At 35.7% G+C, this 24,432-nt stretch overlaps 1 protein-coding gene across 1 annotated transcript in view; it reads right to left on the reverse strand.

The window, feature by feature from the left end:
* Nucleotides 1-1,633: 1,633 nt before the first annotated feature.
* The window catches only part of LOC145693568 (ribonuclease H2 subunit B), a gene marked incomplete in the record, with an annotated part of 40,945 nt that continues 18,146 nt past the window's right edge, over nucleotides 1,634-24,432 (reverse strand). The window contains 3 exon segments of the mRNA XM_081769661.1: nucleotides 1,634-9,016; nucleotides 15,374-15,603; nucleotides 21,266-21,433. Coding sequence (XP_081625787.1) covers nucleotides 8,924-9,016; nucleotides 15,374-15,603; nucleotides 21,266-21,433 — 491 coding nt within the window.

Genomic DNA, 24,432 nt, shown 5'->3' on the forward strand with positions numbered 1-24,432 from the left:
ATTGAGGATTTTTTTTTCAATTGCATCAGACATTTGGGCTTCACACTGCTACGGCGCCCTGTGTTAAATGGAATAACAACGTTAACAGTTCAGCAGATGGATCGAACAGAACGCAAGGTCACGTAAAAACGACACGGGGAACGTGCACATTTTTATGTAAGGTATGCTAGAACACCTCGAATCCTTTCCCAACAATGCTGAATTATTGTTATGTTGAGGGCCCAAGGGATCAAGTCCGCTGAACTGGCAACGTTACTTTATCATTTCATATTGGGCCCCTGATTTACCAGTGTGAAGCCCAAACGGCTTGTGCGATTGGTTTTTAAAAAAATAGATTTAAAACTACCTATTTCCAACAACTATCCTTTCTTTCTACTTTTCCATGTCTTTATAACCGAGCTAGCCTATGGTCCCGAAACTTTGAAAATGAAATAAAATCTTTTAAGTTTTACGTCCTACGGTTATGCCGGTTAGGCTAAAGGAGACGGCGATGATGAGAGATGAGTGAAATGAAGAAAGTGGGAGGAAACGGGAGAAAACTCACAAGCAGGGTGTACCCCGAAACTTTGATACACCCTGGGTACTTGTTTCGCCTATGCTCTCATATAAAATCTGGCTTACTCCTAAAATATCTTACTAGTGAATTTTAGTTTATCCATAAATCGTAAAGAATATCTTACTAATGAAGTTTTAGTTTATGCATAAATCACAAAGGATATTTTACTAGTGAAGTTTTAGGCTATGCATATCTTGTAAAGAATATTTTACTAGTGAGGTTTTAGTTTATACATAAATCACAAAGAATGTTTTACTACGAAGTTTTAGTTTATGCATAAATCACAAAGAATATCTCTTACTAGTAGTTTTAGTTTATGCATAAATCACAAAGAATATTTTATTAGTGGAGTTTTAGTTTATACATAAATCGCAGAATATCTTAGTAGTGAAGTTTTAGCTTATGCACAAATCGCAAAGAATATCTTAGTAGTGAAGTTTTAGGCTATGCATAAATCGCAAAGTATATCTTACTAGTGAAGTTTCTAGTTTATGCATAAATCGCAAACAGTATATTAGTAGTGAAGTTTTAGGTTGTGCATAAATCGCAAAAAGAATATCTTACTCGTGAAGTTTAGTTTAGGCATAAATCGTAGTGGTTTTAGTTTATGCATAAATCGCAAAGAACATCATACTAGTGAAGCTTTAGTTTATGCATAAATCGCAAATCTAGTGGAACAAAATCTAGCTATTACATTTTGACAACAGTTATTGCTAATACGATTAGTCTTTCACTAAAGCATTTTTGTCGAACATTGCTCTAATAACTCTACAAGCAATTCGTTGGATCCAGAAAACTCACAGTGTCCATAATACACTCCAATCCTTTCCTAACGAACGATCGATTTTCTTTTCTCCGAATAAAGTTTATTACTCATGTTATAATCGGGAAAGACATCTAAGATGTTCTGTCATTTCTTCATTAAAACTGAAATGTTTAAAGAAGCCCAACACTTTCCTGGCTAAAAAGTTGAGAGGAAACAAACACACACAAAAAAATCGTTATTTTAAAAAATCGAGTCTTTGCATCTTCATTAAATAAGACAAGCTTACACTGGTAATCATATAACTACAACAATAATAGTAGTAATACATCTTTTATTTTTTATTATTTTTTGCTTACACAAAGAAAAATCCATCACGTGATAAGAACACATGTACACACATCCACTCATTCTCTTCCTCAATTCACATACAAATGTTTTCGTTTGCTTTATTTCTCTTTAAAACTAAGTACATTTTTAAACCTTAGAAACGAAAGTAACGATCAACCAGAAAATCATTATCTAGCATTCAATTCAATTTTTCAGCAAAAAGTTCACTTTGTCTACCTTGCAATAATGCAACTTTCTTAAACTGACTGGCTTTCAGATCAGTAATCAGGGAGATGTAGTTGGTCCAAGTCCTGTTCTGTGGTAGGAAGTTCTTAGCTCATTTCAGAAAGTAAATCATACTAACTGCACTGCAAATTTAATTATCATCAGCTGCCAAAATATCCATATGATACACTGAAAATTGTTACAGCTGATCGATCATCTTTTCTAGCTCGGACACTGGTTTTAAAATGGACGAATTTTCATTAAAACCAAACTTAGTATGCTATTTGCTATGTAAAATTGACCACTTACGAAAGGTTGATAGTTAACTTTAAAGTTAACAATGGGCAACTGACTTATTTTTATTTAATAGCACGTTTCTAAAACTATGATGATTTATTTATATATATACTAATTTATTCTGTTAAGTTGGCTATTTATGAAGCTGATTCAACATGGCCAGCCTGGACCAATTTAATTTCATTTCCACTTAACAAATTTTGTTTACTTCCTATATGATACACAAAAACATATAAATACTATTTCTTTCAAAAACAGAAAATCGACAAATTCATGAGGCCATAAATCTTCTGTCATTGACTGTACAGATACTTTTTTCTTACGTAAAGATTAGGTTTGTTACATATATCTTTTAAAAAATATATACAGAAGTAAGATACAAACAAGAGAATAACTTTTGCTTTTGTGCTATATAAACCTTGCTTGCATTTAAATTTTGAAAGTGTATCATACAAATACTATATAATAACTGTATTTAGAGTCTACAGACTAGAATACAAGATGTCTTTATTTGGATCTTGTACAGAATTGCCAACTGACAACATGCAACTTCCAATACTACTTTCCCTACATGCACATATAAAATGAATGCGCGAATTCATAACTTTTCAATGTTCGTGACGCAATGAAATATATCTCGTTCCGTCCTTTTGAGACGGTATCTGATGCAGCTGCGGCAAATGATTTCAAAAGGATAACTTTTCTTTTCCCCCTGAAAAGTAAGAAATGTTGCAACTTAAAGAGAAAATTTCTTAGAAAGATAATGGATTAGTTAAGTAGTTATGTCACTTCCGCTCTCAACCTCAGTACAAGAATCTGTAACTCCAAACACATTTTCGATTCCAAACAATACGCTGGTATGTTTCACTTTTATTTTCATAAAAGTTTCCCTCCCTTACTTATCTTTGATCAATTTGCTCTTTTAAAGTTCTCTCTTTCAAAAAATTAATTAAAAAATGGCAATTCTCTCTTTCATTATAATATTTATTAGCAGGTACGAATCCAGGACAGACTGTTGGGGAGGGAGAACCATCCTTCGCCCCACTCTGGACCCGCCTATAAGTCAATGCAAAATATAACAAGTGTAAGATATGTATGTAGTTCACGACTTTGGACTCAGGAGACAAATTAACAACAAATATTGGTGGAAATACGCAATGTTTAACCTGTCCATTATTGATAGATAAAAAGCAACGTATGACTTTTTTTTTTTTTTTTTTTTTTTACGATGGTGGTAGATTCGCAAACTCCTCTCTCCTCCAGGAAAGTCGTTTAATAACTTTCAAAAACTTCCCAGAAACTCCCGAATTAAAACACTGCATAAAGATATCTGCCCTTGAGTACGGAGTAGTCTCGCTAGTACATTATATCAATTTACCAGCAGTGGTTACAAATTAGACTAGTGGGGCCCCACAGATCTAAAGGGTACAACTCCGGGATAATACTAAAATATAGATAAATACATACATATACAAAAGTGCTTATCCCTTGTTAAGATTAAATACTTTTTTAAAAATGTACTTTGCTCATTCAATGGTAAGTAACAATATTTTGTGTTATTTTCTGTTTGCATCTTACTGTAATATATACATAATCATACTCTCGACGACAAATGTAAATGATGTGACAGAAAAGGAGATAATACTTACAATAAACTAAAAACGCATATTTTTATTAATAAATGCATAATATAAAATATTAAGTATTATACACAGAAAAGAAAGATATAAAATTTTTAACTAATTTTTCGAAGTCAGTTCATCGTTGTAAATGCATTACCGTATATATATATTTAATTATTCTGCCCTGTTCGTGAAAAATATTTTTCAAAATAACTATTTTTAAAGAAAGGTGGTAACTAGTACATAAAAGAAGAATCTGTAATTAAGAAATAAATTCTGTAAAAAAAAATAAATAAATAAACGGCAAATAAAGTAAAAATCATAATGGATGAGACAGAACTTTTGATACATACAGGGTGTTCCAAAAGTCCGGTCTCATACAAAATAGAATTTACTCTTGTTTCAGATAAGTAGCAAGAGGATTTTTTTTTTTTTTTTACAGGTAAACAACTGTAGATGATATGAAGGCCACAAATGGAAGTATATAATACAACAACGCAGAGTACCTGTGGAATGACCCTAATGGACTTCAGATCTCAGATCTCTCGATTTCTATCCAGGAGACACCCTTAAGTCTGCTGTGTACAACATACGTCTATATTCTATTGCAGATCTTCAAGATAACATTTGTGCTGCATGCCATGCTATTACAACAATGTACAACGTGTTTTCCTTGTTCGTATCATAACTGCAAGGCTCAAACAGGAGCATCAATTTGAATATTTGTTGCCACCTAAAACAATGTCTATATTCTACTTATTAAATAAACTACGAGCATTCGAAATCTACATTTCAATATTCCTAATGAAACCAGATTTTTAGGACACCCTGTATATCCACATCTTACTTTGAACCTCATTCCGTACTGGTATGCTCCAACGCAACGCAAACTTTGTGTTTTAGTTTGCGATAGTCAGCATAGAAATTACAATTAGTTGTGGCATTATTGCGTTGCGTTGCGATTCGCATTTAGCGAAAACGAACGGAATGTGGTCTTCGATCTTATCCAGCAAATTCGACTGCTAGGTAACTAGGCTGTGTGATGATGTTTATGACCTAGCTTGTTTACATATTTATTTAGTATCTCTTTAGATTGAGTTTCCACCGGAAATCGAACCAAAACTACGCACATCCTTTTGTCTTGACCGTATATCCTGTGTAACAGAGGTCAATTTGGTTCGAATCCTCCTCAAGCAAACAAAACCAACGAAGCCATCAGTTATAAATGCAGAATTCTGAAACTGAGTTTCAGCGGGTCTCTTAAGGTTCTTCGGTAAGTTCAGCCGTACTTGCTGAATCCTTATTATAAAAAAGGGAAATATCTGTGAATAACGGTAATTCCTAATAGTTAACAGAGCCTGCTTCCCTTTATTTGAAGATGCATAGTGATGATGGTGAACATAAACGTGCTTTGCTGTTTGTTATTAAGATAAGAGCCGAAATAAACGTAAATAAGGTTGTAATTACCTAAACAGAATTCACAAATATTTATTTCATGTTAAGCACAATATAACTTAGTAACCAAGCCTCTAGGGGCGAAAAACAAAAAAGTGTTCTCAAATTGAAGACGGCCACTATAATGACAAATGAAGGATATTAAATCCGTTAGTCATTATGAAACTGAAAGATTAAAATTATTGAATTTTCAATATATAAGCATGTTATATAATTTGACTTGCGTGAAAACTTTAATAATAATAACCTTGTAGGTTATGTTTGATGACACCAATAGGACCATAGTAGCTCAGGGGTAGAGCGTTCATCTCTTCTGCGTGGAGCTTTTGGTCCGACCGCAGCTCGTGCTAAGTGAACTTTGTGGTGAACGAACACCATCTCGGAGTTCTCCCGTTTCTTCCCAATTTCTCTATTCTATCATTTCATTCATTTCTCATCATCACCGTCTCCTTTAGCCCACACGGCATCCTACGGTTGTAAAACTGAAAATATCTTTTTTTTTTTTTTTTTTTACCACTACAAATAATTCTTCAATAATTTGCACTGATTCACTGATCTGATCACTAATTCTCTCATTTTTAGTATTGCTCACAAGACTCGTGAAATTTCTCGTCCTGTCTCGAAAATGAAACGAGCAATACATTTTTAAAGTTCGAAACGAGATTAGAAATTTTACTAATTTCGCGGTAACACTAATTTTAGTGACTAACTTAAAAGACAATGAAGAATAACAAAAATGTAGAAATGAGCCATGTATTGTGTACAAAATGCTACCAAATATGTTAAAAACTGTTTCGAAACGTTCTTTTATAGGGGAAAGGGTGTGGAGTTTATGACGTCATCATTGTTGGGCACCTAAACACGAAGGGCGGTATTCAGAGAGAATTCGTTAATCGAAGTTTAGTCATAGACTAGTTAGTTGGCATACTAACTCTTTACTAAGGAAGGTGCACTTTTTGGTATTCAGAGTCTACTTTTAGTACAACTAAAATGATGATTTGGGTATGATTAACTTATAGAACCCCAATGCATCGGTGAGTAAAATAAATGTGGCAACTACGGAAAAGTAGATGAGCACATGCGTAGTCTGTAAAAATGAAAATACATGAATTACGAAATACAAAATGTTGTGCCGCACGCTAAATCGTGGGTAAAAGATTAGGCTCTGCTCTAGATTAATTAGTCACATGTAATTAACTTCGTCCAATACTACGTCCTAATCAGAGACTCTGAATACAATTTTGATAACCATCCGTTAGTCAACCCCGTATTAAGGTGTTAATCAGACGTCAAAACGACTCTGCATAAGGCCCGAAGAGTTTTGACAACAATCATTTAGCTTATGCAACAGCATTTCGTGCATGCTATCTGGCCCGCTTCTTACATTATTCATATTCTTTATCGTCTTTCTGTGGTGGACAACACCGTGTCCGTGAATTTTGTCGGGGTATTCCCGTTTCCTCCCACTTTCTCATTTCACCAATTCGTCCATCATCATTCACTTGCTTTAATCATCGTCTCCCTTTGTCTTCATTTCATTAGCGAAAATCCTTAATAGTTCCTTCCGTATGTCTCTTCAGAAAGGTGCTTGAACTAGGTAGTTCGAGAAGAAATGGGGGCTGCGGTGGCTCAGTAATAAAGCTGAGTTGAGTTGATTTTGAGTTGGTGCGTGGGGTCCCTGAAACAATTCAGGCCAAGTGAACTTTGTGGTAGACAAACACCGTGTGCGTGGATTCTCTCGGGGTTCTCTTGTTTCCTCCCACTTCCTTCATTTCACCATTTCATTCATTTCTCATCATCATCGTCTCCTTTAGCCTAGCCGGCATAGTGATCATGGGATGTAAACCTGAAACATTTTATTTCATTTCGAGAAGAAACCTGAGATAAATACTAGCAAAATTTCTCACAATGGTCAACTTCAGGAATCAAACCAAAAACTTATCTCCTATTGCGATCCGAAACAGGCCATAGTAGCACAGCTGTAGGATATGCATTCACGAAGAGTACGTTTATGTGTTATAGAGCCATGGTCGTAAACCGTACGCGAAATTTCACAGAGTACTACACTAATCACTCCACCACATTTTTTAATCATTCTTCCCCTTTCATCTATCATCCGTCTCATTTAGCTCAAAGTGCCCAACCGCAGATATTCATTTCATTTTCTATTCTGAATAATTTAGTAAGTATCCAACACAACGAATCTCCCTTTCATCAAAGTTTCAATAAGACTAGAAAATAAAAAGTCATTTATTAGTACCTTTGATTACTGAAAATTAGCTCATTATAATGCAGTTCATACGCCACACAGAGAAATATTATATACTTTTCTTTAACCGACGATTTGTAAATAATACAAATATCTTCATATTAAATACAGAAAAATATCTTCATTGTACAAAAATAAATAAATAAAATAAATAAAAATTTGACTAAATATTTTAGCAGCACAGAAAGTTTGTTCAATGAAAGAGATTACTCTGTAATTTTTCTATCCGTTCAAGGATTTCTATCAGTAGAATATATTGAATTCTTTGCAATAGATATGAGCAACGCGTCGACCGCGGTCTACTAGCCGACCAGCCCATTGTGAAGACTGTATAATAACGTCTGTAGAATTCTCTACAACAGAGATGGCCAACGTGTCGGCCGCGGTCTACTAGTCGACCAGGCCATGGTGGACTGTATCGTATCGATCAGCGGTGTTACTTTATGAAACCTTCTAGCGGGTTAATCAACAGGTAAGTAGACCGACAAATGATTTCTGATGTAAAAAAGTAACCTTCAAACCTTAAAAAAGTTGGCTATCACCTGCTCTACAACACAGCAAGACAACTGTTGATATATTCAATTAGTCTCTTAACTAAGGAGTCATATTAAATAAAATTTTTAAACTGCATTCATAATACGCAACACGTTGCGAAACTACTTGGGACAGATCGGAAATATTTAATCATGTAATAAAAAGAATAAATAAAATAACAATAAGCATTATTGACCATGTAATATTTCTTCGAGAACAGTTAACTTTTACATCTTCAATTTCAATATATACATAAGTAAGGAGCTTTATAAATTAGACAACTGTGAAATTAGAATCACAATCGAATTAAAAGACTGAAATTACTGCTCTAATAAAAGTTACTCTGAAAATGATTTTTTCACGATTGGGCCACAATAATTTTTAGTGTCAATCGTACACTAGTTTTAATATAATAGTTCTCAGATATTTTTTCTCAAATCTTCAGGTACTAAAAAAATAGAAATAATACTAAATACTTTGAAAAATACACATCTTGTTATGATGAAGCTTCAATGAATTTGATTTGTAAAGCTTTTTTTCATAGAATTTCTCTCATTCACGCATACAAACATTCAGCACATCTCATTCAGCAGAAAAAAAAATACGAACACCAATCTAATAAAAACATAACAGAAATTTCATTTTTTTGTTTCACTGACACGAAAAAATATAGACATCAATTCTTGAATTTTTAAATTCACCTTTTTTTATGTGTTTTAAATTTTGGGAGGGAAAAAAAATATTCAACAACAGTCTGCTAATCTAGTTCAACAGGAAAATACGAGGTACTATTCTATATTGTGAAACCTGACAATCAGGTTCTTTTCTCTTTAAATGAATAGTTTGTCCCACAACTCCCATAGGAACGTCGTTTACTTCTTCTTGAAGAAAGACGAAATATTCTTGGAACCTGCTGCTGCCTTTGCACGAGCTTTATCTTTCGCTGATAGGGTAGGTTTTGCAGCCTGTAAACATAAAACGTAGCAATAAGTAATACGTAAGCATACCGTTAAATACTAGCCGCCTTATGCAGAGTTGTTTTGACGTATGATTAGCGGAGTACTAAAGGCCTGACTACTGCAGGAAACATGTTAGTCGAACTCTTTAGTAAAGCACTAATCACGCTTAATAACGACTCTGCATAAGGCTCTAGAGGTCTAATTTATACAATATGAACTTACTGCAACACTGTTACATTACACTTATAGCATGCACCGTATTATGCATAGCACTAAAAATTTTTTCAGAGATAAACGTATAACCCTAGAATAAGGGGGAAAAAAATCTAGTGAATATAGGATCAATTTCTGAACATTTTAGTTGAAAGTCTGGTGGTTATTTACTGTACAACTAAAGGAAATAAGACAACAAACTCAAATAAATTATCATAGAACAACTGGTGGAATAAAGGTAGTGGAAAAGTACTACTGAAGAAATTTAAGTACACAAGTATACATTAGAATTATTACGAAAAATTTATCAGCGTGTTTCAATATTTATTAATGCCGAAATTTTTAATGGGATGTTATAGATAAGCTTAACTACATCTTAAATGATTTATTATATAACCATGACCACTTGGCATAACGGGCCACATCTGTTAGCGACTGGTGGAACTACGTCCAATGTGACAACAAACGCATGGTCAGCGCGACGCGTCGCCCGATCGCTAACCGGCGTATCGGGAGTTTTCTAGACCTAGTGGCCTTCACGTCTTTTATTCACATGACTCCCCAGTTTTCCTCACGACGCCAGGTGGACGCCGAAAATTGGGGAAGCACCGGCTGGGAATCGAACCCGGGACCACGCGGATATGATAACTTTCAAAGGTTGGGGAAAGATGTGTATTGCCTCGTTACTTCATCTGCTGTAATTATGCACAGCAATATTGGAAGGTGCTGGGAAAGTTGGTGAATACCAACACACCTCAATGGCCAGCCAATACTGCTGCAAACACTGCTGAAAGAAAACTCTGATACAGCTTGCGTTGTAAGAAACTGGAGCATGCAAAGGTTCCTCAGTTAAGCTTCGCTGGGGAAGAACAAGCGCATAGGAAACAAAGAAAAAGAAGAGTGGACATGGGAGGATATGAAAAAGCAAATTAAAAAAATAATAGTGGGAATTAGTAACTAGTCTTCAGAAAAAAATGCTAAGACACATTTAGCATATTGCTAATATGTAGCAATTTAAATAATCACTGGAACTGTGCTTGGCTTGTATTTTTAATAATTCAATGAGTGAAACATACAGGAAATAAAGGACAAGATTAAAATATAGGACATATATAGGGCAAATATACACACATTTCCAAACTATAGGAAAACAGGACAGATGGGAGGCCTGGGTTTCTGATAGCGTTATCTAAGTAACAAAAAAATCAATTTTAGGTGGGTTTCATGGGAAACTGAAAAATGTTTCCCGTGTTATTGAAGTGGGACATATTCTGCACACCAAAATGTTGGTACTTCCGGTAGGCCAATAATGACGAAATTTGGCATGCTTGTAGATTTATGAGGTGCGAGACCGTGGCCCGAGACTTTCCCTGACTGGTAGACACCCTGGAGAAAGAGTTGAGTAATGCACCAGCACGGTGCCCCTGAGACCCGGGTTCAATTACCGTATTAGTTGTACATTCTGCCTCTTCAAAATTTAACGGTACAGAAAAGAGAGAGAGACCTCTTTTAAGGTACACCTCTCAAAAGCGGATATCTCCATAATGTAGCGACATACTTTTTTGTCGCGGTAAACCCTCCTTTTTTACGAGCGCTCTCAGATACGGACAATTTTCTTTTACGTCAGGGACCCTTTTCATAATGGACAAGAGCTATATTCAGTTCGCAGTATTTAGCACAGAAAATCTTTCTGTGATTTGAAATTATATCTTCAATTGTTCCAGCAGATGCAAGCAAACTTCGATCAGAAACTAGGGTCCACAGGATTACATAGCAGACAACTATTGCAGACTTTTCCCCGAATAAATTCATAAACTGTTATGACTGGTTAGATCTGTCAACTTTTTCAGTATTTAATAACAACGCCAGATGTTCTTATTGAGGTACTTTGGTTTTTAATAATACAGTCAATAAGTGAATTACGGGACTTTTATAGAGATATGACTTGTATTTGAGAAGATAATTATCACAAAAGCATTGTATTTTGTGGCATACGCCCATATAAACAATCCCCAAACGATTCTGTTGTTTCTTGACACCTCCCCCACCAAGTATTATTACAAACAATGAATCCAGTATTTCAATATTACCCTATTACAATATTAAAATATTAAAATTACAATATTAAAATTATGTAGGCGTACGAGACGATGATTCAAATTAACAAAAAATTAAATGGTAAGGTAAGGAGGATGAAACGGATAAGAGCAATATGGTATGGAAACAGAAATACATATCACCAAATAAACATAACGTAAAAAATGGGTACTAAAAAGAAGGAACAGAGCACAGTGGAAGAAATAAAGAGTATGAGTTTGAAAGACGTGTATCTGTTTCTACGCTACATCACTGTTGCGAGAACCAAAATACTCAAAGGTGCGTAGCCAGATTCTATCAGAGAGAACTAACTAATTTGTTGTTCCGATATGTCTGTAGAATGTCTAGTGTTCCCACGGAAGGATATACTGGTAATAATTTTATTTTTTATTATTATTATTATTATTATTATTATTATTATTATTATTATTATTATTATTATTATTATTATTATTATTTGTTCATATTTATATTACGAGAAGAAGTCAAAAGTAAAGGGCCTAGCAATTTCTCGCACTAGGGTTTGGTAACACTGCTAATATCCAGCGCTTATTTACTGGTCGTCTGCAACACATCTACGCAATGTGTCACTCTTATTCTCGCGTTAATCGTGGAATGTAGCAGACCGTTATACACGGCAGCTCCATTGTCAACCTGCACCAAGGAGGAAATGAGGGCAGTGATACGCTTTTTGTTTGCGGAAGGTGTTAAACACAACCGGAAAGTGTGTGCAAGATGGATCCCGAAAGAATTGTCAGCGCAGCGTAAGTGCCAAAGACTGGGCATCTCTCGCAATCATTTGGCCCGTTATCATCGCGAGGGAGATAGATTTTTACAGCAAATCGTTACTGTAAATGAAACTTGGGTTCATCATCACGAACTGGAATGTAAGGCTGCGAGCATGGTTTGGAAACACCCATCATCACCAAAAGTTAAGAAATTTAAATGTCAACCATCAGCTAGTCATTGATGCGATGGAAAACTTATTACAGGTGGAATCGAAAAACTTATTTTCCGACGAAATCAAAAAAACTTGGGAAATGCTGTGAAAAGTGAATGGAAGTACAGGGAGATTATGTAGAGAAATAATGTATGTTTCAGTTTTCTATTATTAGAATAGTAAATGTACATTTTCTCGAAAGTCCCTTTACTTTTTGACGACTTCTCGTATATTTATTGTATCTGCCTCCAATTACCACAAGAGCAGCAAGTAATCTAAATTTATGTAACATCTGTAACGGGCATCTCTCATTTACGTACAAATATTCATGTCTCGTGATGTCCGTTATTTGGAAGTTCCACTAATATAACATAAACTACCAGAATTCGTTAATATAACATTAAAATTAGCTTAAATTTCTTCAACCAAGCCTAAAAACATTCTTAACAACGCATGCATGCTACTGGTACATCCACACTACTTACAGATTAGAAGAATTAAGTACAAACTCCTAGCTACTAAAGGATCGTTCTAAATGCAGGTATTAGCATTCACTCATAACCATACATAACCAAATCCTTGTAGAATGGTGCAGAAATAAATATATAGTCAGTTCTATACGAAATGTAACACAATGACTGTCATAAAGTCACGAGTATTTAAGAAAGGGGGAAAGCAAGGGTTATAAATTATAATCAGTTTTAGTTTTTTTTTTCTTTCTTGAAGGAGAAGGGGGGAACAAAATAAAACAAATGAACTCTGACCATGTATTTTGGAATGTAATAAGTAATGCAAAAGTCTTCTAGTCCCATTCTCAAAAAACATTTAAATTATTATTATTATTCAGTACCTATGTTGGTCAAATTAGAGAGAAAAAAAAACTCAAGTTCGAAATTATTTTTGTTGAAGTTCATGAAGCAGTTCAGCTTAATTTCTGGTTCTATTCTTTCTCTGCACAATAACAATCAATACTTTGTCTTCCGTCCCACACTTCTACCCCTAACTTATTGAACAAAATGAGAAATATAATACACAATAGTCGGGTAATTGATGGTCAGAGATGTTATTCAGCCAGTTCGCCCGAACCGGTTGTTTTAACCAGTTAATAATACCGCTGACATACTCCTAGATTCAGCACTTAAGGTACGCAAGAACAACATAACCAGCAAATATAGAGTTCACAACAATGGAACCATTTTTCTCCTAAATATATAGAATATAATACGCACTAAATCTAGGATAAGAGAACACAAGAGGTAAGTGTCGAAAATATGGGCCTCCTTACTGCATATTCAGGTGAAAAGATGGATTAAGATAGAAATTTTCATCTCGTTATTTTCTCATGCTTTTTTTTTTTTTTTCATTGATGTCATACGAGATATGGGCCTAAAATTGAACATAGAATCTGAACCACACGTACTCCCATTAGAAATCGAACCCGGTTTCCCGTACCATAAATACTGTTTCATCGTTTGGAAATGAAATTTCTTGATTTATGTCCCACAGTTATACTTTTACGTTAAAGAAAACAGATGATTAATGACAGGTAATGATTATGAAATCACTGGTGGGATGAGAATGTGGGAGGAGAAACAACCTTAAAAAAGCCCACGATCTTATCCTTCACAAACTCATGTGGCCGGGGATCAAACCAGGAACTTCTTAGACCCGAGTTAAATGCTCTACCACAGAGCCACCGTCCTCCTACATTTGGAGTTTATTGTAGGATCTAAACCAATCGCACCTCCCTCCTTCCCCGAAAATGAACTCAACTCTCCTCCAATAAAAACACTAATGTTAAGCATTTAGACGTAAGGATTATAATAGCACTAGTTTACACAAATAAAATGATAATTACGATTCCACCCGATAAAGCAATAAAAAGATAAACAATGCAATTTATGAAACAATTAGTATAATGGAAGGCAAAGACCTATCGCGGAGAAACCCAGTGATGGTCCACCAAGGCAACCTGAATAGCCTGGAACTGAACTCATACTTTTACACATGCATACCCTACCGTAAGTGCATCTAATTTGAGTAGTGATTCAAATCCCATTTTTAATAGTAGATCTGTTATCCTTCATGACGTTCCTGTTACACAAATAGATAAATCACAATCCAATATTTAAGTATGTAGTTAATCACAACTGTTGTTCCTAAACCATTTTACAATTTTCTTTTCTCTGTCACATACGTTTCAACAAAAGTATTTAAAAAAAGAATATTAAACAAAATTAACAATGGACTAAGGTGATGCAGCACAGGAGTCACAGACAATTGATAACTTGAGTCCCGACTCAATTGAAATTGCCACAAATACGTACATCTTAGCCTAAAGGCATAATCATAGGACATTAAACTGAAATAAATCTGGACAAGTGTATGAGAAATACACAGCACTTCAGAGACACGCGTAATAGTTATGGAAGAATTATCTCACTCTCTGGGTTATTTTATGGAATTATCTCACTCTGGGTTATTTTATGGAATTATCTCACTCTCTGGGTTATTTTATGGAATTATCTCAGACTCTGGGTTATTTTATGGAATTATCTCACACTCTGGGTTATTTTATGGAAGAACTATTTCACTCTCTGGGTTATTTTATGGAAGAACTATTTCACTCTCTGGGTTATTTTATGGAAGAATTATCTCACTCTCTGGGTTATTTTGACCCAACCTTGGGTGTTCCGAGAGTCAACAAAGTTTATTAGACGTTTTGGAATCCTTTTCCAGCTCTACCTTCTACGAAACACGAACAGCTGAACGTGGGATTCTAACCACATGAGCTCTCATCAAAAAACTGCACCTGGGTCTCACGCACCGAGTGAGGGAACGGTTACATTTAGTCATAAGACAGCCCCAAATTTGACCACATATAATTCTCGAATTCACCATACATAATTCACGATGATATGGCTTTATACTTCAATACCAACGATGTTCAAAAACTGTTTCGGAACGGTAAAGAAGGCTCGCTTATAATAAATAACTGTACCTGCTCTTGACAGTCAATGTGTTAATTTTACAAGAACCACATCAAAATGTCTACAATACCTACACCTACACCATCTACACCAAACAAGACAATACGACAGCATCGCTCTTACTTTTTCTGGTTTTGTAAGATCTAAAACTCCGTTCTTAAGATGGTCATCGGACACCTCTGAGTCCTCTTGTTTTGGCTTCTTCGCTTGCGTTTCACTGACCTGATTCTGACTTTTCCTTTTGCCTGTTTCCGGCTTCTCCTCGGAGAAACCCAAATACTTGAGCAGTTTCCCACTCAAATCGTCCGTCAGGTACTCGGAAACAATACCATGAGCGTACTTCAGATAGGCTTCTGCAAAATAAAAACAAAACAAAACTCTGTATATATCATATTGAATAAATCATGAGAAACAGAGAACTAAATAATACAGGTTGGTAAAATGTTTCATTGCACAGTCGTATTAAATAAAAAAAATGAGTAACTCTACAAATCACGAACCATGTACTAATACGAGAGCCACTCCATATATTTTCCAATATACAAGTACTATAGGAGATTAAAGGTTTTTTTTTTTTATTTATTTTTTTTTCCGTTATGAGTGAGACATCTGGAGTATTGAAAACATACGGAACTGCATTGTCCAATCTATGAGTTTCGTGTAAGACTGACATTTGTGATCAAAAGTGTTAGTTGGAAAGGAGCTATCATACGAAGCATTTCGAGCCATGATTTACTATGATTTTCGCGTTAGCCTAAACGAGAAAGACTGTGACCAAAGATTGAGGTCAGCGTTTGGGGATACCGCTTCATCATATACAACAGTGTTTAGATGGCATAAGGACTTTCAAAGGGGTCGGGGGTCTTTGCAAGATGAAGCCTGTGAAGGAAAACCTCCGTGTTCCAACAATGCCGGATTTAGTGGTTGCTGTGCAAGGCATGGTCTCTAAAGATCCAAGGTGTAAATTTGCGATGGTGGAGGAGGCACTTGGCATTGGATCCTCGTCAGTGCACACACTTTTAACGAGCAACTCAAACTAAAAAAGAAAATTGTAGTTTCTCGGTGGGTGTCTAATTAATTGTCTGACTTACAGAAAGCAGAAAGGGTCAGAATTGCTCGTGAAACACAGGATATGGTAAACCATGGTGGACACCAGCTGATTTCTAAAATTGTGACAAGTAATGAAACCTACATCCCATTTTATGAGTGCCCTACTTGTCAGGAAAGTCGTGTACGGATTCATGAAGGTGACCCGAAGCCAACTACTGAAAAATAATAATAATAATAATAATAATAATAATAATAATAATAATAATAATAATAATAATAATAATAATAATAATAATAATAATAATAAGTAAAAAAATATAAAAAACAGTGAGCGATGAAAAAGTAATGTACGCTGTGCTCTTTCGAAACACTGGTCTCGTCGCAGCTTTACGTTACAAGAACAGAAGAGGTTACAGCAAACTGGTACACAACGGTCTGTTTACCTCAAGTTCTTGGTTCCTTTTTGAAATCCGAGGTTTACTTTTCCACCACGACAATGCCTCCTTGCATACTGCAAAGCAAACAGTGGAGTATCTCCCGGCTCATGATGTTAAAACACTTCCGCATCCCCTCTATTCCCCTGATTTGGCTATATGTGACTTCTAGCTCTTCTTTAACCTTAAAAAGCACTTGCGGGAACGTCGTTTCCACACAGAAGACGAAACTGAAGGATCGATCATGGAGTTTTTCAACAGCATTCCACCACAAGAGCGGCGCCGGGGATTTGACTTGTGGCAGGAGAGATCAAACACGTGTATTGATGCTCCAAGGAATTACTTTGAACACATGTAAGAAGGTTAGTTCATAAGGTATATAGTTCTCTTGTATTGAAAAACTTTTGGAGTGACCATCGTATCTCTACATATGATTGCTCTGCAAACAATGCTCAATGGTCTACGCAGAAGTAACTTTTGTGAAGTAGGATTTTTATGCAAAATATTGCTTTCCACATTCACGTTCATTCGTTTCACACTGCAGATTTATTTATTTATTTATTTTTTAATCGAATTTTTCCTAACCGATGTCATCACTGTCAAGACACAGGTAAGAAGAGAAAAATGGAGGTTCAAGAGACAGAATGAATGAAAATTAATTACATAAATGATATTTATATATACACACTCCATATCCTCACTAAAAAATACTAATTTACTGAGGCTTTCGGTACAGATATAAGGCTTTTCACAGCATACAAATTTCAAATGATTGTAGTTATTTCGTAGTTTATAATGAACGTGAAGGTACGATACAGAAGAATGTGGTGAGTGCCCTAAGAGTTTATATACAAGACAAATGGCTTACATTAACAACGAACAATTTTATTTACCAAAATACTTATTTACGTAATTATAAAGGATTATAACGGAACACTTGTTGCCTCTATCAACACAGTGAGATTGAATACTTGATCAGAAATCGTCAGTACACATGTTCCAAGTAACACAGAAACCGTCACTACACATGTTCCAAGTAACAAACATCGAAAACCAAACATTTTTCAGAGCGATCCAGCAAATTGATAAACGTTCCATAATTGTCCAGTGTAGGATAAGTGATCTCTCTGAACTTATCAGTATTATTAGGCATTGGATCACGGCAGATGCACTTCTTCAGGATTCTCCCCACTGGCTAGTAAGAGCAGGTAAGCTGGCAAGATGGAACTAATGGTTGGTTCGCTCTTAGATTATGTGTTGGCCAAAATAATGTTGCACAAGGTCTAAGGCAGCTATGTGCAACAGCCGGCCCTCGGGCCAGTTGCGGCCCACTCAACCCTTTCATTCGACCCGCCTGATCCTTTATTAGAAATGCATTTCTTACGTAATGTCTTAACCTGAACTTACTGTTTTTCCTGGATAACTGATGTCCACCTTGAAAATACCCTTAGATAAAACATCCAATTTACCACCTAACATTAAAGAGACTACTTCAAAACATAAGCTTCCCACTAAAGTAGTAAGTAAATAGATTTTTCTGCGTTTCTATAGTAAGTAAATATTGTGGTTACTGTTATAGCAGTTTTTCTGAACCTGTGGTGATACTGTACGATGAACAAGTTTATCCAATTTGGCTATTGAATTCTTGTGAAAATGTTATACTGTAACGTTATTACTTCCGTTACATTCCCTGATTCCAAATATATCTTGAATATTTATATACTACTTAAGATTATGATAAAATCACACCACAAATATACACTTCAGAATATATATTACGTACTATATACCGAATGTCACATCAAAGTAATTAACATTCACTCCTTACAAGATGGTTCTTCGTTATATCTACGAGGATCATTCAATAAGTAAAGAGACAAAGTCTATATTTTTAACACTATTTTTTTTTCAGGGGTGTTAGCTGGCAACCTTGGGATATGCTCTGATCTGCTGTTTCGTAATTTTATGTCAACATAACTTCAAAAATATCAATTCATCATGGCAAGTCCTCTAGAAGATTGCACCTTAGAAGAACAGCGCTCAGTCATTAGGTTTTTAGTCGCAGAAGGTGTAAAACCAAGTGAAATTTTTTCTCGAATGTTGAGACAGTACGGTAACAGTTGTATGAACCGTGCGAATGTGTACAAGTGGGTTGATCGGTTTAAAAGTGGCCGAACAAGTGTAGGTGATGAACCCCGATGTGGACGTCCAGTGGAAGTTTCTGGTTCTTCGTTGGAATCGAGGATTGACGGACTTATTCGTGATAATAGAAGAATTACTGTTGAAATGATAGCTGAGGAAGTGTTGGAACTGTTCACAATGTCATTAGGAACATTTTGAGGTACAGCAAAACGTGTGCCAGATGGGTTCCCAGACAGCTTACTGACGCTCATAAAGAATCAAGGCTTTCCATTTGTCAAGCTTTAACGCAACGAAGTTTGATTGAAGGAGACGCTTTTTTTGAAAGAATACTGACTTGCGACGAGGCCTGGATCCATCACTACGACCCTGAGACCAAAAGGCAGAGTATGGAGTGGAAACACACTAGCTCTCCAGTTCGCAAAAAATTCAAGGTTCAACCTTCCGCTGGTAAAGTGCTGCTGACCATCTTTTGGGACTCACAGGGTCCAATCTATTGCGATTTCCTTGAAGATCAGCGAACTATCAATAGCCTATACTATTCTGAGATGCTAGAACACAAAGTTAAACCAGCTATCAGGAGCAAACGCCGTGGACTCTTGTCAAAAGGAGTCATTTTTCAGCACGATAACGCCCGCCCTCATACAGCCCAGCTGACCCGAGATAAGCTTCAAGAATTGGGTTGGGAGGTCTTACCTCATCTTGCCTACAGCCCAGACCTCGCCCCATCTGATTTTTACCTGTTTGGACCACTCAAAGACGCCCTACGTGGAAAAAGATTTGCTAACAATGAGGAAGTTAAGGCAGCGGTGCAAAGGTGGCTTCGGGGTAAATCGAAAGATTTCTTCGCCAAGGGAATTAGGAAGCTGCAAGAAAGATGGGACAAATGCATAACTGTAAAGGGTGATCATATTGAAAAATAGCCTTAGTTTTGAAAGATTGCAATAAATCTTTATTGAGCTATAGCAATTTGTCTCTTTACTTATTGAATGCTCCTCGTATTTCTACATTACCATATCAACCAGATAAACAAGTTGTCATAGGAACGAAAACAAGAAGTATCTCGATATCATACAAATATTTGAATTATTTCTTTATATGTTTTTCTTCTTCTTCTTCTTAACTGCTTGTGCCTTTTAAATAGTACTTTTGCCCGTAAATAGAAACAATACTTAGAAAGTACACACAAGAAAAACATTATCGTTGTAATACATTGTGTCGTATGGCCCTCGACACTAGTAAGGCCTTTGTGATTGGCCCACCCTCTGTTCCAACTTGCATATGCCTGGTCTAAGGTTTCCTTTCTGTTATGTAGTGTTACTTCATCTTGCTGAAACCACTATTATTCGAGTCTGACAAAATCTCTCAAGATAATGTACAAACTGTGAGACCACCAATACTCTGTAACTTTGCTGATCAATGGTGAGCGGAGTTTCATGATTACCTTCGAAAAATGTGGATCGTTTAACCCATGGCTGTGTTATCTCTTCAATAGGTCGCCGTCTAAAAGCATTGCTCTTTGTTTATTCATGTAACAATTCCATGTACCGTGCAATTCATGCCATGCAACCTAAAGTCCGATACTAATAAAGAGCTGTTCGTGTTCATATATTATAGCTAATGCGTGACCATAGAACAAAACCCCTCCTTTTCTTGCCAAATTCTACGAAACGTTGACATACCTGCATACAACGTGAAAATGCTCTCAATTTATGAACAAATGATAATCCAGACATTCTCACCGTACTTAGTTCTACGTCATTATCGGAAAATTTCCTTTAGCATTATTTTTAAAAATGTTTACTGTCTGTGATTAATCGTGTTAGTCATTAACACTTTATGTGTTGATTCAACATTCATTTTATCTGACAGAACTTTGCCAGTTAACGCAAATACGATACATTTTGTTAAGGGAGTTTTACGGAACACTTATTCGAACAAATCTGACCGTTTTCAGATGCTACAAAGCATCGAAACTACTTAAAGAAAAATACTATAGAAAACATCGAAACTATTTGGAGAAAAAGATACCACAGAGTATCGAAATTTTGGAGAAAAAATGTCAGAGAGCGTCGAAAATATTTGGAGAAAGGCTGCAGAGCACAGAAATATTTGGAAATTTTTTGCTCCCCGCATACAAATTTATCTTTTATTCCAATGTAGTGTTCTATACCTACTGGATAGAAAAGCATATATATAAAACATTCCTGCAATTGTTTACTCGTATTTCAACACCAAATACTTAAAGGAAAACAACTATATAAAGGTTGTGTTTCCTTATGTAGCGAAATACAATAGTAAAACTGAGATACATACTCAAAGTGATTCAGCTCGAAGATTTCTATTTCACAAAAAATTTACAGGTTAACTTACATAAAACTAGTTTACTCACCGTTATCTGCTTCAGATTTTGTACTTTTAACAAATGTGGCTGAAACAGCTCCTCCAGTAACATGAATACCTTTCTGCTTCAAGACCTCAGCAACACGTTCAGTCTTCTTTCGCAGCCACGAAAGGGTTTTCTCTTCATTATATTTATAGGCGTTCAAATCTTCATCACCTGGAAATAAATATTACATGTACATATTTTATATGTTTATTTAATTGCTTTCTCCTCATTTTGATGGCTGCTTTTAAACTAGACCTCTTGATTTTCAAACCCATTATGTTCTGCCAAAATATTCTATTTGTAATGCATATTTCGACGATTTAGTCAAGATGAATAATTGCAACATTTCTGCAAAGAAGCTAGTGGCGTAACCACATTTGTTTTAGGGGAATTAAGTTTCTTTTTATTTTATTTATTTATCAATTTTTCTATTTTATTAATAACGTAAGACCAAAAAAGGTTGTAAATTTAGATAATAACACGCTTAATATTAGCAAACTGTTATTCAATACACCAATATACAATTCTAGGTATTTTGATATGAGGAAAAGCCTGAGACGAAGTTTGAAAACGGAGACGGAGGCTTAAAATGTTTGCACTATATGAAAGATCTTCAAAATAACAAAGGTTGTTAATGGTAACGGAACCGACATGCGTAAATGTGTTCTGCTGGGTTTCGGTTCCGGAGCCGGAATCGATTTTCCCGAAAATGATATTCCAGATGCGGAACCGAACGTATGTTTCCGATAAAAACAGTTGACAAAATCAGTTTTGGTTTCGAAACAGACGCTGATTTTTCGAGAGAGAAAGAAAGTTTATTGGGTCTGTTACCGGAAGCGAAATTGAAATAGAAGTCAAATTATAGAGAAGGTTGTCTTGATGCTGTAGGTGTTCCTCGAGTTACCATTTCAGAGTTGTTCAACATCGATTGCAGCTGTGACGACCTTAAGCAAACGGATCGAACTGCACCGCATCGTTTGCAGTACGATGTTTATACAACAAACCGTAATTCCATGTGACTCTGCTTTTCGGTTTTGTGAAAGAACCGAATATATTTCGGTTTTGTGAATGGAACCAATACGTCGAAACGTATTTCGGTTCTTCTTTCGAAGCACATCGAATTACTGTTAGAAATGAATTACTCGTATTAAATTGCAACCTAGCCCTTTACACTTTACGGAAAGGAAGAAAAAGTTTCTCTCAAACGATGCAGGACCATATCATCTGTATCTGTAGACAAATTCAGCAACCAGACAGCAGAAACGAACATTGATTTTGTCATCACCCTGAAGGGATGACATTTCAGCTTCAAATCCTTGAAGTTGATGTCAATAAATCTTTTAAAGCCAATCTACCTCAACAGTATAACGACTGGTTTCTGAAAGATGACCAAGCACGGACTTTGATACAAAAACGATGAAACCACAAGTGCACTTACTGGCTTAGCGGATTATTACAGCACAGAATATGATTAGCAGTGAATCTATTGTTAAAGGGTTTCAAGAAACACTGTTTCTAACAATATAGGTGGCAATGAAAATGACATTCTATGGGATGATAATCAATCTGAAGAAGAATTCAGTTCCACTTCGAAAGATAAGATGATAGGAGACGATAATGATGATGACGAGAATGGTGATGATGAAGAGGAGGAGGAGAGGAATGATAGCCATCAGAAGGTGGTGCAACAGAGACTTTAGATTTAAATCTTACAAAGAGGTTTAAATTGGTAAATTTTCCATTTGCATTTTTTAAGTGTATGTAATAATTTATGCTGAGTATTTTTAGTTTTCCATTAAAATTACCTAAAAAGAAGCTGGGGTCGTATTATATTTGACGTCGTACTTTAATGAAGTCAATACAGTTTCGTGTATTTTTGAACAACTTCTTTTTTTTTAACTTACTTACTTATGAATTTTGAATATTTAGTAGTTATATTTCCTTGAAATTCACGTCCATGCGAATATACGAATTAAATGCTTTCATAATTTCGAAAGGAATAATAATTATTATTAGAAAAATGAAATCTTTAAGTTTAACGTCCCACGGTTATGCCGGTTAGGCTAAAGGAGACGGAGATGATGAGTAATGAATGAAATGGTGGAATGAAGAAAGTGGGAGGAAACGGGAGAGCCCCGAGAAAACCCACGCACACGGTGTTTGTCCACCACAAAGTTCACATGGAGGGGGCTGGGATCGAACCCGGGACCCCTAGCACCAGAGGTGAACGCTCTACCACTGAGCCACCGCGGCCCCTAATTATTATTAGAATCAGCAGTGGAATGTAATTACATTACTCCACATCATAAATTCTTGAACGAAAGCAAATCTTTTTTCCTTGGGAAATGTATATTTGTGGTAAATTTCATAGTAAAAGAATTATAAATACGGAAATTAGAATGAGTACAACAAAATGTTGCTAAATGGACAAAAAAGTTTTATTTTCGTTTTATTGTTCTTACTGCTCTTTTGACATGAAATTTGCCACATACATGTCTTTGCCGATTATACACATACTAACATTATAAGAAATACCGGGCGAATTCGTTATCAAATTATATTCTTATTACAACATATTTATAGACATGCGACAATAATTTTGGACATGAGTGTACGTATGTTACTTCACACAGTAACGCTTGAACGAAAGCGAATTACTTTGTTTCTCTGTTTGTTTAACGTCCTACAATTATGCATCGAGGCTAAGGAAGACGGTGGTAATGAGATGGATGATAATGGTGGAATGATTGAAATGGAAGGAAGCGGGAAAACCTCCAATAAACCCACAAACACGGTGTTTGTCCACCACCACAAAGTCCACTTGGTGGAAGCAAGGGTTGAACCAGGGATCCACGCGCGTAAGTGTTCTATCACTGAGCCACCACAGTTCGTTAAATTCGGTTTCTCGCAATACTCAGCTAGAGTGCTTATCACGGTCAAGTTAGTTATGCAGCCCATCTCTTAACAACTAACGGGTAATGGTGACTTACGTCCATCCGTTACTCCACAAGATAGCTCTTCAGCAAAAACGAATTTTTTAATTCTGTTTTTTTGCAATACATAGCTAGAGTAATTTTCTTGGCCGAGTTCGTTAATGAAGTAAATCCATTAATATCTTCTAAAGAAACGGTGTGATTTTAAGGTTGCTATCCATATCCATTTTCTACTAC

This window comes from Thermobia domestica, chromosome 8 (genome assembly GCF_964235325.1).
Source record: "Thermobia domestica chromosome 8, izTheDome1.hap1.1, whole genome shotgun sequence".
In the NCBI taxonomy this organism is placed as follows: domain Eukaryota; kingdom Metazoa; phylum Arthropoda; class Insecta; order Zygentoma; family Lepismatidae; genus Thermobia; species Thermobia domestica.